We start from the raw sequence: 14,323 nt of genomic DNA, 5'->3' as shown, positions 1-14,323 counted from the left end.
TCCGACATGATGGAGATTTGGGCCTACTTTTTCTTCTATTAGACGCAGGGTCTCTGTTGTTTTTTTTTTTTTTTTTCCCCAGAATCTCTCTGTATTGAAGTGATCTTTCTCTTCCTGTATTTTCTCTCTGATTTCACTCTTTATACTGTTCTTTACTTCACAGACCAATTTAACCATGAACATTCTAAACTCCTTCTCTGACATTTCTTCCACTGTGGTGTTGATAGATTCTGTTACTGGAATATCTTGATTTGAGGTGATTTATTCTATTGTTTTCTCATGTTTTTGTGTCTACCCATCTAATGGTTTGGATCTGAGGCAGCAGAGTTTCTACCCTGACGGTTTCCATAACCTCACCACTGAGAAGCTACCTGTCTGCTTTCTTGGTTCCATGCCACAGAGCAGCCAGGAAGGCAACCTCCTCTATTCCTCCATCTTGAAAACTGTGTGCATAAGATTTCTATGAATATTTGTTTTCATTCTTTTGGGGACTACTATTGGAGGAATTAAATTGTTTCTCAAACAAGGTACATGGTTTACACTTCTACCAGTAGTATATAAGGGTTCCAATTTCTCTACATGTTAACCAAAGTTGCCAGCATCTTTCTTTTTTGATTGAAGTCATCCTAGCAGTTGTGAAGTTTGTCTCATTGTGGGCTTGATTTGCATTTCTCTAATGACTAATGATGTTGAGCATCTTTTTTTCCACTGTGCATTTCATGCTATTTTTGCAAGGTTCTCTCTATGCCCAACATTTTGGTATTTGTTTTTCATATGCATCCTTTTGTTCCTATGTTCTCCCTTTGCTGCTTTATTTTGTGCTAAACACACTTTTGAATATCACTTAAATTATTTTTTGGTGCTGAGGGTTGAACCCAGAGCCTGGTGTGCCCTAAGTACACATTCTACCCCTGAACTACACCTTCATCTCTGCTTAGTTTTTATCTATTGTGTGTGTGTGTGTTTTACTCTCTTGATTGTTATAATATGTATCACATTATTACAACAAGTTAACAGACTTAATTTTTGCAAAACATAGCAATTTTGCTTCTATGTATCTCCACTATCATTTTTTGCTAACTTTATTTATATTACATTTTTATACTTAATCAGTTCAAAAATATAATGCCAGGGATATTGCTTTATACATTATATATTTTAAAATAAAAGATGAGAAACATCCAATTTTTAACTATCTACCCACATATATATCCTTTCTCCTAATAGAACAGAGTTACTACCTTGTGCTATTTCTTTTCTGTATGAAGTTTAGTTTCTGGTAGGATAGGTCTACTGGCAGGAAATTCTCTCAATTTTTATTTAAGACTTTTTTTTTATTTACCTTCATTTTTGAAAGGTAATTTCTTCAATTATTCATTGAATTATTCATTGACAGTTTTTTTTCTTTTTTTTTACTTTTGGTACATTAAATATGTCATTACATTGTCTTCTAGGCCCTTCATTTTTTCTTAGAAGTCAGCAATTAATTCTGATGCTATTCATCTGTAGTAATGAGCTGTCTTTCCCTTGTGACTTTCAAGGTTTTGTCACTGTCTTTGAGCAGTTTTGAGTATCACGGTCTATTGTAGCTGTCTTTGTGTTGAAACTAATTAGAATTCCATTTTTTTCTCCAAATATAGTACCCCACCCCTTTATTTGCCTGGCATTCTCAATACATGTATGTTCATATGGTTGATGTCTTCAAGGCTTTATTTCTATTCAAACTTATTTCTCTGATTTTGAGGATGGATGGTTCCTATTAATCTCTAGTTTTTAGTTCACTGATTCTTTTTCCTCCCTCCCCGCCCTCTCTTTCTTGCCATGGCAAATCCTTCTGGCAAGCCCATCTAGCTAAATTTTCATTTTAGTTATTGCCCCTTTCTTCTCCAGAATTTGCATTTTCACAATTTCCATTTCTCTGTTTAATTCCCTATTTTTGAGTCTTTGAAATAATATTTTATTTATAGAAGCTGTTTAAGCCTCTGTCTCCCACACCTAACACTGGGATCACTCTAAGTCAGTTTCTATTTGCTACTTTCCCCTCTAAGTTTGCCCCACTCTTTCCTTGGCATGTCTCATTTACCACCTCTACTGTCTGAAACTAGACCTTTTAGATAATATATTTAACAATGCGGGATTCTGATTTACTTTGGGGCGGGGTTTATTTTAAACAAATTAACTTGAAACTAACAGTGGAATCTGTTTCCCCCCACGATATGAGGTGATGATGTCTCTGCTCTGTTTTTAGTAATTTTTCTTTTTCTTTTAGTCTGACTTCTTAGTGTTCATCCCTGTGTGTGGTCAGCTGATGAGGTGGGCAGAGACTGTAATCAAACCCCAGCTTTTAAGGCTTCCACTCTTTTCCAATCCATGTGTGTAGGTTGGGGAAATTTTTTGAGGTTCAGCCGTCTTCCTGGTCTTTGACTTTCTGATGGGATCTTTGTGGTTTATCCCTCTTATGTCCACGTTTCCGTCAGCCAGTGAGATCATTATCTAGTCCATGAACCTCTAGTTTCCAGGATCTTATGTTCTATCCCCCTGACCCCCATTTTTCACCTTTAATTTTTAACTGATATATAAAAATAGTACATATGGGGTACCATGTGATATTCTGATACATGTACACACCATGTAATGTTTAATCAGGTTAAGTCTATTTGTCTTCTCAAATTTATCACCTTTTGGTGACATTCAATATCCTTCCCTCAAGCTTTTTGAAATAGATAGTATATTATGGTTCTCTATAATCATCCTACTGTGCAATTGCACACCAGAACTTCTTACTCCTATCTATTACTTAATATCCATTGATTGACCTCTACCACCCCTCCCTTTTCCCTAGCCTCTGGTAACCACCATTCTACTCTGAACTTCTATGAGATAAACTTTTTTCCTCCCATATTCCACATATGAGTGAGATTATATGGCACTTGTATTTCTGTTATTAGGCTAGTTTCACTTAACATGATCTCCAGTTCTGTCTGTGTTGTGGCCAATAATTCGATTTCATTTTGTTATGGCTGAATAGTATTCCATTGGATATATGTAGGTTTTCCTATTTATCAGTTGATGGATACTTAAAAAGTTGTTTCCATTTCTTGGGTATTATTATGATATTTATTGCTACAATTGACACGGAAGTGCTGATGTCTCTTCCATATGCTAAGTTCATTTCCTTTAGTATATACCTAATAGTAGGATTACTAGATTATGATAGTTGTATTTTTACAACTTTTGTATTTTACAATTTTGAGGTACTGTCATCTGTTTTTTGCCAATGTCTGTACTAATTTACATTCCCACCAACAGTTGTAGAAGGGTTCCCTTTTCTTCACATCATTGTTAGCACTTACTTTTAGTCTTTTTGATAATGTGCTTAAAAAAAAAGAGAGAGAAAGGTACTATCTCATTGGGTTTGGGTTTTCATTTCCTTGAAGATCAGTGATGTTGAGCTTTATTTAATTTATATAATATACTCACTGTTCATTCATTTGTCACCTTTTGAGAAATGTCTATTTAGGTCTACTGCCTATTTTTAAATTGGATTGTTTTATGCTATTGAGTTTTTTTGCTCCCTATATATTCTGGGTATTAACCCTTCGTGAAACATATGGTTTGCAATATTTTCTCCCATTCTGTAGATCATCTCTTCACTCTGTTCTCATATTACTTTTCTTACTCCTTCACAGCTCACCTTAGGCTATCAAGTTTTGGACTCCCTGGTTCATTTCCTAATAAATTTATCACATTCTGTTGACAGGCCAATGGTTGTTTCCTGCTGAGGGCCATTACCAAGTAGATATGACTCATCGATATTTCCTTGCCAGCGTACCCCATGTTAAATTTGCTGTGACCTTGCATGTGTGTTTGAGAAAGGTGACCCTGCTCAATGACCAGGGTGGATCCAGGATTAGGGTGTATCCTGCAGTTTGAGGAAGTATCCCGCTCCTTGGGTTAAGGGCGTTCCCAGTTTAAGACCTTGGGTTTTAGGGAAGTTCAACGTTGAGGATTATTGCTGCTGGAAATAGGGCGTTCCTGCTACCTGAGCTCCCGTTGAGCTCTCGTGAGATTCAGAGAGCATTTTGGGAAGAAAGCCTCGTGGAGGAGGTGAATTGGGTGGCAGCAGAACTGGGATTGCCCCAGAACGTGTGTGGAGGCCGGTGTGAGTTCGGGAATAAAGATTGCTATTTGAATCTACAAAGCTGTGTGGTGGCTCGTGATTCTGTGCCCAGCCAAGACTGTGGCAGTTTCCCTCTTCTCCAAAGCAAGTCTGTCTCTGTAGCAGCACAGCTGACTTTCCCGGTTAGCCCCACACTGGTCAAACTACTCTTCCTGCCCACAGAGCTTGAGAGTGTACGTGAAGGGAGAAGTCTCTGGCAAGGACGCAGACCCTCCACTGCTCATAACTGAAGTTCTTGCATGAACCATTTTTAAGAACATATGCTATTCCATTTGTTGTCTACCATGGATCACATTTTGGAACCCTTAAATTATCATCTGACAGTTTTGTCCAGTTTCATGCTTTTCTTTCTTCTTTTTTGGGGGGGACAGGATTTACTAACCTCTTTGTACCATCATAGCCCATGTTTCTCCCGTCCTTAATCTTTCTGAACACATTTAAGCATAGTTATTTAAAGCCTACCTGATAACTCAGCTATCTGGGTCCCTATGTTGTGTGTATCTATTTTTATTGTTTTGTTTTCTATGACATAGTATTTCCAAATGAGCCTGATTTTTTTTTTTTTTTTTTTTTTTTTTTTTTTTTTTTTACTAAATGTAGACATCACACCTGTAAACCAGGAAATAGTCTGAAGGTCGGGGTAATGGTGGTGTCTGTCAGCAAGGTGCCCATGCTTATGGTAGGCACTAGAAATCTCACATCACCTCAATCTTATGTCAATGATTGGGATCACTTGAAGATGGGATTACTTTCTGTCATGACTAGTCTATTTAAGGCTCAGTCTTCTTCCTAGGATGTTCAGAAGTTACCAGAATGTTATGTCCTAGACTCAACTTTGCTTAGCTTCTTAGATTTTAAGTTTTCTTTTTCAGTTTGCTTTCAGGAAAAGCAGCCTAAAGCCCCAGGAACACCACTCTAGGTATTCTTTTTCTCCCAAATTCTGGCCCTGTAGTTCTTCATTGTCTTGTACTCCGATGTCTTCAAGTGATTGAAAAAATAATTTTTTTAATCCAATTTTTCTAGTTGTTTCTCTTTTGGAAGGTTGATTTGAACTAGTTAGTTTATTATTATTGGAATCTCTCAACCTACTTGTTAGATGTCAATTCATATTTTCATTCATTTCTTTTCTCTCCTTAAACTTACATATTGATTTGGTACTCTATGTGGAAGATAACAATATTTCAATTCAGTTCTTTTTAGCTCTAATGGTGCCATCTGTTGCTTTGGCAGTTCAAACTACTGTTTTCTTTTCCTGTGTGTCTGGTGATTTTTTTTCCCCTTAAATACCATGAGCTCACATATATTGAAACTTTATTTGTGGTATTCTTCTGTGGCTGAGTTGACATGAGTTCCTCTAGGTAGATTCTGTGTGATGCCTGTGGGAAGCTTTTCAGACTCCTGAGGCTATGCTACTTCATACACGGATCCCAGGAAAAGGCCAGCTTGCAATTTTCAATCCTAGAGAGCTATTTATCTATTTTAAAAAATCTCTACTAAGAGCCAATGTTAGTAACAAGTTGCAAGTATTCTTGGTGAGGGTGGCACTTGGGCTTGTTTCTACTTCAATCCCTCTCAGCTACTGCTTCACAAAGTGAGGATTTTCTTCTGTCCCTGGGCCCTCAAAAATGTGATATGCAGAACTCCTGCTTCACCTGATGGCAAATCCCTCCAGGAAAAATCAGCTGCAGAGCTCTGCTTCCTTGGTGGCTTCCTACTGCTGCTTAGTTTATGGCATTTAAGCCTTTCTTTCTTTTTAAAAAGTGTCTTTATTGATGCATGACAATTATATATACTAGCAGGATTCATTGTGACATATACGTACCTGCACGTAACACAATTTGATTAAGTCCTTTCTCTAGTACCTCCTCTTTCCCTTCCTTCTTCCCTGCCCATCTCTCTTCCTCCACTGTTTTCCCTTCTATTTTTATGAGCTCCCTTTTTTATTCCTTTTGTCTGTCTAGCTGTAGGTCATTGTATTTAAAAGGAAATTTAAAACCTTTATTTAACATTGTGAGTGGATTTTAGAGAAAGGTTCTGTTTGCATTTCCAGCCCTCCATCCTCTTAGATATGAGGTCTGCTGCTGGTTTCTTTCCAGTCTGTCTCCCAGTGGAGAGGACCATAGTAGTTAAGAGTTCAGCCTAGATAGAAGAGGAGGGACCAGTAGAGCCAGTTCCAGCAATCATTAACTAGGTATCCCTGACCAAATGCTTAACCTGTGTTTTCTAATGACCCAAAGTGGGGTTCTTGGAACGATTATGTATGCAGACCTCCTAGAACGGTGCCTGCCACCATACTCACTGTTAGATCTGGTGATGCGGAACACCGAGTCACACTGACCTGGTCTTGGACATCTTCATCACACAACTCCAGCTGCATAATACGCTCAAAAGGTCGGAAGAGTGCTTCATTGAAGTGAAAATGAGGCAGCTCGTTCCAGTCGGTGAGAACCTCTGTCAGGATGTCATGGATGAAGGAAACTGCCTTCTGGGACACGTGTCTCTCCTTATGGCAGGCAGCCTACAGGGTGCGGGAGAGTGGAACACCAGGGAGACATCAGTAGGAAGCACCTGGTTTGTGACAGCTTTCCCAGTCCACCTCATTACACTGAGGTAGTAAGTTTCTAGCAATTTTTGTGCTTTTTCTTTAACATGATAATTTTCCTGGATGACACAGAACATGCTCACCGGAAGGACACCAGAACCTCATCAAGGAACTGCTCATGACTAAGTTCTTAGTCATGCCCCAAACATGAAGGTTAGGTGAACCATCTGTCCCTCAGTGAGGTGGGTTGGTTGCAACAAGAGTTCTGATTGGTTCACACCTCCTTATATCTGCACTCTTTAGAAGTCCTGTCCCATACTGACCTGAATTTGGACATGGGACTTTCTTTGGCCAGTAGCACAATAGTGAACATTATGTAAGTAGACATTAAAAAGTAGTTGTGATGTGGGATTTACTTTCTTTATGTGCTTGGGAATTCTATGAATGTCATGTGAACAGGCAGAGGCTGGTCTGTTGGAGGCCAATCTACAGGAAAGGCCATGCACAGAGGAACCAATTTGCCCAGCCTTCCCAGTCAAGGGACCACGAACCAGTTGGCCCTGGTCTTTGAACCAGCTGACCAAATTGGCCAAGCTGGGCCAAGTCAGGAACTACCCAGATAAATCCTCCTCAAGTTTCTGACCCAAAGAATCACAAGCTAAACAACTGGTTGTTTGAAGCTAGTAGATTTTGGAGGTATTGTATAGTATATAGATGATACACTCACTTGTGACTAAACTGATATTTTCTACTCCTTTATTCTACTAGAATGTTCTTAGGTTAGAAATTAAGTTCCAAAAAAAATCTTTATTGTGTAACACTGTCTTACTGGGTAAGTGCTGAAACAATAGCATTACTCTTAAGAGGCCACAGCACTTTTATTCTTAATGGGCTATTAAGAATAGTTACCACTGTACAATGGGGCAATGCTTCCCCCTGCCCATTTGCAAGTGGCCAGTCATCCTGAATTAAGATGCTTAGAGACAGAGTTCCCATAAACTGCTTTCTTGGAAAGCATAAAGGTCTTAGTGTTAATTTTGTTGGGAAAATCAGGACATATGGTTCCCCTGAAAGAACACTATCCCAAGTAATTAAGTTATTAGAAAAAAAGAGAGTGGCAGGAACCAAAGACATTGTTATATTAATGTATAAAAGTGAAGATATTAGGAACTCTCTGCTTTTTTTTTTTTTTTTTTTTTTTTTTGCTACCAGGGATTGAACCCAGGGGTGCCTAACCAATGAGCTGTATCCTCAGTCCTTTTTTATTTTGAGACAAGGTCTCACTAAGTTATTTAGTGCCTTTACTAAGTTGCTAAGGCTGGCTTTGAACTTGTGATCCTCTGGCCTTAGCATCCTGAGTCACTGGGATTATAGGCATGTGCCACCATGGCCAGCCCCAGCTCTGCTCGTCTTTTGGCTCCAGACTCAGACTGACAGCAGATCCTCAATAATAAAGACCTGGGGATATAAAGAATTGTAAAGAGAGATGGCCACGGTGGGACCAGGGTGGCACTGCCTCATGGGGTGAGTCTTTGGATACCTTGAGGTACAATCGGGGAACAATGGTGAGCAGGTGATGAGCGAGTTCTTGCTGCCCCATGGCCACTGTGCTGATAGCTGCTGCTATGCCGTTTGGCTGCAGGACATCCCTGCATTGGTAGCCCAGCCCCTTCCCACCTCCCAGGCTCACCTCCACCAGGTGCGGGGCCACGAGGCTCCAGCAGCGCATCACATGCAGCAGGGGCCGCGCCCTGCTCCGCACGATCCTCAGCATGGCATCCCCCAGGCGGAAGAGGTGGAGCGTGCTTTTTCTGTCTTGGGTAGATTTAACTTCTCCTACAGAAAGGCAAGATATAGAAGCCAGAAAGCCCAAACTTGAAAATCATCTGGCCAATTCGAATCAGAGAGAGAATAGTTGAGAATCAAGGCAGTGTTCTCAGACCAGAGGATTCTTTGGCATAGGTTAACCAAAATAAGGAGATGACCCTCCATTCAAAAGAGACCAACCAGGTGGTTCACTCAGCAAGGACGGCACCTCTCTCTTGTTCATCACCATGTCTTCAGTCCCTGGGATGTGATAGGTGTGAAGAATATTTGTTAAAAGAAGGAATGCAGTAGTAGTTAGGTAGGTGGCTGGGGAGTCGGACAGCCTGGACAAAAGTCCTGGTTCCACCATTTAGTAGTTGTGCCTTGATGGGCCAAAGATTTCTTTCTAGCCTCTAATTATCTGTGAAACTGGATAATCATGCCTACTTCTTAAAGTTGCTTTAAGGATTACATAATGTGATTTGAACACATTAAGTGCTCAGTTTCAGGCCTGGTACATACTAACTGATGAGTGCTTTTAGCTATTGTAATTACTGTTCCTGTCATCCTCTGCCAGTCCTTAATGGCATTTCAGCAGTACTTTCAGAGTAGACCAGACCAGGCCCTCTTGCGGTCCAGTAAAGTGCATCCATTTAACCTGCTCTGTGTGGCTCCAATATAATTCTTGCCTACTCTGGTTTCTTGCTACTTCTTTGCCACTGTCACCCTAATTTTCCCCACTTGCTTCTTGCTTGTGTCCCATTGCTACCCCAGGCATCTTCCCAAAAGCTGATCTTTATCTGGCTCTTCTAACCACTAGACTCCTTTCTAATTGGTCATGCCACATCAAATAAACTCCAGAACAGTGATAATAGTTGAGAATAACCACAGACCTTTACTGAACCAGACATTGTGTTGGTTCTCTACATCTTTAATCACTGTAATTTTAAATCAACCTGAAGAAGTAAATATAACTATTGCCATTTTATGGGGTGAAACATTGAATACCTGAAAGATGAAATGATGTGCTCAGATGGCGCAGTCGGAAAGTAGTAAAGGCAGTATTTTAACTCAGATCTGATGGACTCCAAAGCCAGAGCTCCTTCCACCAGTTTGCCACTTCTTCCTGATCCTGCTCACTGTTTCTCTGTAAGCTCAGAGCTTCCTGTTGTCTCTAACGCAAAAGACTTTGAGGGCTACCACTGCACTCAGAGATGCTCTGGAAGTTTTATATAGCAAAAATTTGAAAGTCTATTAAAAACTAGTGGGGAAAGGACTGTGGTTCTCAAATCAAAATCTATAGTAAGCATCATGAGGCCAAATACTCAGAACCTCAGATTCCTAACATGGAAGGGACCTCAGTGATTATACTTTGCAACCTGCTGCCATCCAAGGTCTGTTCCCAGCACACAGATTATGTGAGCAACATGCCACTCATTTGGAACTCGGGCAACTTGATACAACTCCATTCCTTTCATGGGGCTGCCCTTCAGGAAGCCTTTTCTCTTCACCTGGCCTCATCTGTGAAGGCAGTGATACTGACCCATTTTTAGTAGGATAAACCTGAGAGCAGTTTCCTAAGGGAAGGATTAAGCTTCTGCTAACCCTTCCATTTTTCTCTTCTACCACCCCTTCTGAAATCAGTGGCTTTCTGCAAGCTGGCTGGATTCAGGCAAGTCTGAACTTATGATATGGAGAAGGGACCCCACCCCCAGGGGATGCAATCTGCCATACAGTTTCAACATCACAAGCACAAACCTCAGCAGAACAACCCAGCCTGCCTCCCCCATGAGCAGCAGCATTGACAGAATGTATCACCCTTTACATGTTGTGCCTCAAAACTGAAAGAGAAGCTTGCACTTGAACTTCCCTAGCGTGACCTTGTGAGAAGGGAATGTGGATTTGAATCTTAGGCGTGCTGCTGGCATCAGAGACCTGGGATGTTTCCTGCTCACTTCCCTGCACAATTCCTTCTGGGAAAGAATTACCTGGCATTGCCAGAGAGTAATCGACTGTATCAGTAACAGAATGGAAAAGCTGGGACTGGGATGCTTTCTTCAGCTGGTAAAGGAAACCTCCCAAAGCCATTAGGTTCAGCTTATCTGTAGCATCTTCAAAGAGCCTGGGTGCAAACAGAGGACATCTGTTAATTTGCGAACAATTCATCAAGGTCTTTATGACAGAATGATTATGGTAATTTTCTTGAAGTGATTAATGAAAATGTTGGAAAACACTGTAGACAAACGTATGGTATTATTTTATCTGTTACTACTATGCACAAATTTGTGCTAACCATGGGATGAGGATCCAAACGGTACAAAGCACATTAAAAAAAAAAAAAAAACCTTGTATATTCAAGGTAATTAAGTAATTGAGGGTGAAATCCTCTGTATTAGCTTCAATTCCATCGCTATATATATTTTAAAACTCAGTAAATTAACCAAGAGGCTTATGTTTGCCTATAATTGATGAATATAACACTGGATTAAGACTATACACCCAGAGCTATAAGGGAGCTCAAGTATCTTTTGGAAGAAAGAGTGTTCCCCAGGGCTAGGTGGAACTCAACGGTAGAGCTTAGGGGAGCGCTTGGCTTGAGTAAGGTGCTGGGTTCCATCCCCAGCCTATACTACACACACAAATGCTCCCTGGTCATGAACTTCCCAGCCAGTTGTTCTTGTTTTCCATTTAGTTGGAGACAGACATTTCTAGCAGAAGGACTTAGGAGGGAGAACAGGAGCACAAAAATTGGGGAAGGATCCCTGGAATGAGGAGTGTAAAGATCAAACCTTAGTTTCATGCAGCCACAGAGAGGAGGGAGCAAGCCAGCCTGCTGTTGCTCTTGGATCCCCCTCCCACCGCCGTGGGGATACCAGAGGGCAGCTGGCCCTATGGGATGCCATGTGCTGCTTGAGGGGAGTATCATTAGTAGAAATGGAGTCCTGAGCCTTTTTCAAGGAGTAAAATAAGGTCTAAGATGGAAACTGGTAGATTAAATATTTACAAATTACTGAAACTAACACATTTTGATGACTGTTTTGTAATTCCAATTTGATGCCATTGGCTTCTGGGTGCCATCAACCATTCATTGTCCCCCGTCCTAGTAAGAAAACAGGAGTACATTATAACCCTACCTGACATCTGCTTATTACTTCCCAGTCTCCAAAACACTTTCATGGCCAACTTGTTGAGTTGAAATGAATGTACTGGTTGTGCATGTGGATATTATATGAATCAGTGGAGAAACTAAGTCTCAGTGCAACTATTCTATAGGTGTGACCAGGCAGGTCAGTGTCAAAGTCAGGGCTGTCTAAGCCCCAGACCAGGGAATACTCTGTCCACTTTCCCAGCCCCTTTCTGTGTGTCCTCTCTAAATAAGCTTCATGGTACCAGTTCTAGGAAGTGTGGGGCATGATGACCACATGCCCAGGAGTTAGGTGAGGTGTACCATGTGTGATCAAAAGCACTTTCAGCATCAGGAAGTGTCACCAACCAGTTGGGGCCATTGTTGATTTTCCCTTAACATAGTTGTTGTGCATCAACCAATAACATGTGTTCCTGGGAGTGGGATTTTGTGAATAGTAAGAATCACAAAAACAATGGATTTTTACTATTCGCCAAGCTCTGTTCTAGGTGCTGTTAGGTGTACTGATGAACTTAACCTCACAATTGCCCTGTGGGAAAGTTACTTTCCTATTTTACTAATGAGGAAATCAGGGCCCAGGAGGTGAAGCTGTCCAAGATGCCAGCTGAACTGCAGGTAGCCTGCCTCCCCGCCCGAACACAGTCATTAGAAATCAGGTCCTTCTGAGGATGGGGTGTGGTGAGACAGAACTGCTTGAAAAATACTGAAATGGGTTTAAATGACTGGCTAACAAGTCAAGTTGTCCCTGGGCCAATTCTGAGACCAATCAGATAGATGCGGGCCTCCTCCTTGGGGGGTGTGGGATGAGGGCACACACCTGTCAGCCTGGGTGGAGAGGCTGAGGACCACCTTGGCTGCACTGCTCCCGCTCATGAGGCTGCCACCGCGGAAATCAGAGGCCCGGCCCCGGCTGCCTTCCCGGACCAGCTCTTGGATGGAGAGGGGCTGGACCACAGGGGCCGTGCTCAGGGAAGGCCCCTGCTCCAGGCTCTGCTCCTGGGAGGGACCCTCACTCTCAAGGTCCCCAAGGAGTCCAGAGCCCCCCGATGCCTTCTGGGGCTGGCTGATGGTCAGAGGGGGCTGTGAGGTGCCGTCACTGAAGTGGGTGTGCTCCAACGTGCCCACGTACTCACACACCCTGGAAAGAGCCAAAGACAAGCAGCTCTTAGGTGCCGCAGCTCATTCAGCCAACACACGTCCACCCCACAGTGAAATACAAAGGAAATTAAACCAGCTCTGCAGTCCACCCCACCTCCTCCCCACTCATAGTCCGCCCTTTCTTCCTTCTCTCCCATTTCCTTACTATGTACCTATAAATATCTATCCATGCACACACATATACATTTTTTTAATTGGATCATAAGGCTTCAAATGGGTGAGGGGTTCCTCAGATTCAGTCATCACCCTGTCTGGGAGAAAGAAGGGCAAAGCAGCCCACCTCACCCACTTTATCCTTCCCAGCTCACTGGTGTATCTAGACTCTGGCCATTTGAGCTAGTTTCTCCAAGGGACCCTTTCCCCCCTATACAGTGTTCTGATTAGGAGTTGGGAAGTGTTTCCTTACTATGGGATCCTACAACTAGCACATGATGGACAGACCCTACTACCATAATGGGGTTCCACCCAGTCAAGTCCTGCCTGGTCCTGATAAGCTCCACATACCTCATTGTGGGTGTGAGGTATGGGGACTTGGGACAGTCCCCGAACATGCCAAACACAGAGCAGACTAACAATATGTGCAACTGCCAGTTTCTGTTTCCAGTTGAACTTGGGACTCAGATGCTTTGTAAGAAAGAGGTCTCTCATCTCAGAACAATCCAGTTACTGGGGAAGGGCACCCTGGTTAATCCAGGGGATTGTTCGCAATCAGATTTTTTTTTGATTCTATACATATTGCTCGGTGCCGTCTGAACTTTTTCCCTGTCAGTCATCGTCACCCTGTATACTGAAGCCTGTCTTGCCTCAGGCTGATTTATCCTAGTCCTTTCATACCTTCCTCTCAAGCTGGCTGGTTTTTTCTTTTTTTTTTTTTAATTTTTTTTATTGATTATTTAAAGCATTACATAGTTCATGATATATCATCTTTCATACATTTGACTCAAATTGTGTTTTGAACTCTCATTTTCACCCCAAATACAGATTGCAGAATCACATCTGTTACATATTCACATTTCTGGCTGGTTTTTTCAACCCTTGATTATTCCGTGTGTTTTCCCCTTTGAAATTCAACAAACACCTGTGGTTATGTTTTCTTTGGTGCTGTCAAACTGAACCCAAATCTGGCTGGTGCTCTGGGCTGTTGCCTTGATGTTCCTGCCTCACTTCCCACTTGGTGAGGTCTCAAGGCCTCTGCTCCAGGGAATAACAAGGCACAGCCAGACACCTGTCCCTTGCCTGTTTGGTGAATGGTACTCCTGCCATTGAACTGGGTCTTCCCTGAAGCCACAGCGTAGGGAGAGGTGCTTTTTGTGTTAGTCATGGGAGGACCTGGACTCTGTGCTTTTCACCTTACAGGACTCTGCACTATGTAATTGATGGGGGCTCATTTTCACTTTGACACTACAAAGTTCAAAGGCAAGTTTTTGAACTATCTTTGGCACAGAAGTACTATTTTAGTTTTCCTTTGTCTAGTTGAATTAAAGTAGGCGTC

General features: G+C 41.9%; 1 protein-coding gene across 2 annotated transcripts in view; it reads right to left on the bottom strand.

Moving 5' to 3' along the window:
• ARFGEF3 (ARFGEF family member 3) overlaps positions 1 to 14,323 on the bottom strand; it is a 157,475-nt gene that overhangs the window by 32,115 nt on the left and 111,037 nt on the right. For both annotated transcript variants that reach the window (XM_081296143.1, XM_081296144.1), the window contains 4 exons: positions 12,491 to 12,811; positions 10,517 to 10,650; positions 8,413 to 8,558; positions 6,519 to 6,698 (listed from right to left, as the gene is read on the bottom strand). In XM_081296143.1, coding sequence (XP_081152269.1) covers positions 6,519 to 6,698; positions 8,413 to 8,558; positions 10,517 to 10,650; positions 12,491 to 12,811 — 781 coding nt within the window. The remainder of the gene's footprint in view (positions 1 to 6,518; positions 6,699 to 8,412; positions 8,559 to 10,516; positions 10,651 to 12,490; positions 12,812 to 14,323) is intronic.

This window comes from Spermophilus citellus, assembly GCF_964194105.1.
Source record: "Spermophilus citellus genome assembly, chromosome: 5".
NCBI classification, from domain to species: Eukaryota; Metazoa; Chordata; class Mammalia; order Rodentia; family Sciuridae; genus Spermophilus; species Spermophilus citellus.
This window is presented reverse-complemented; position numbering and strand designations above follow the sequence as displayed.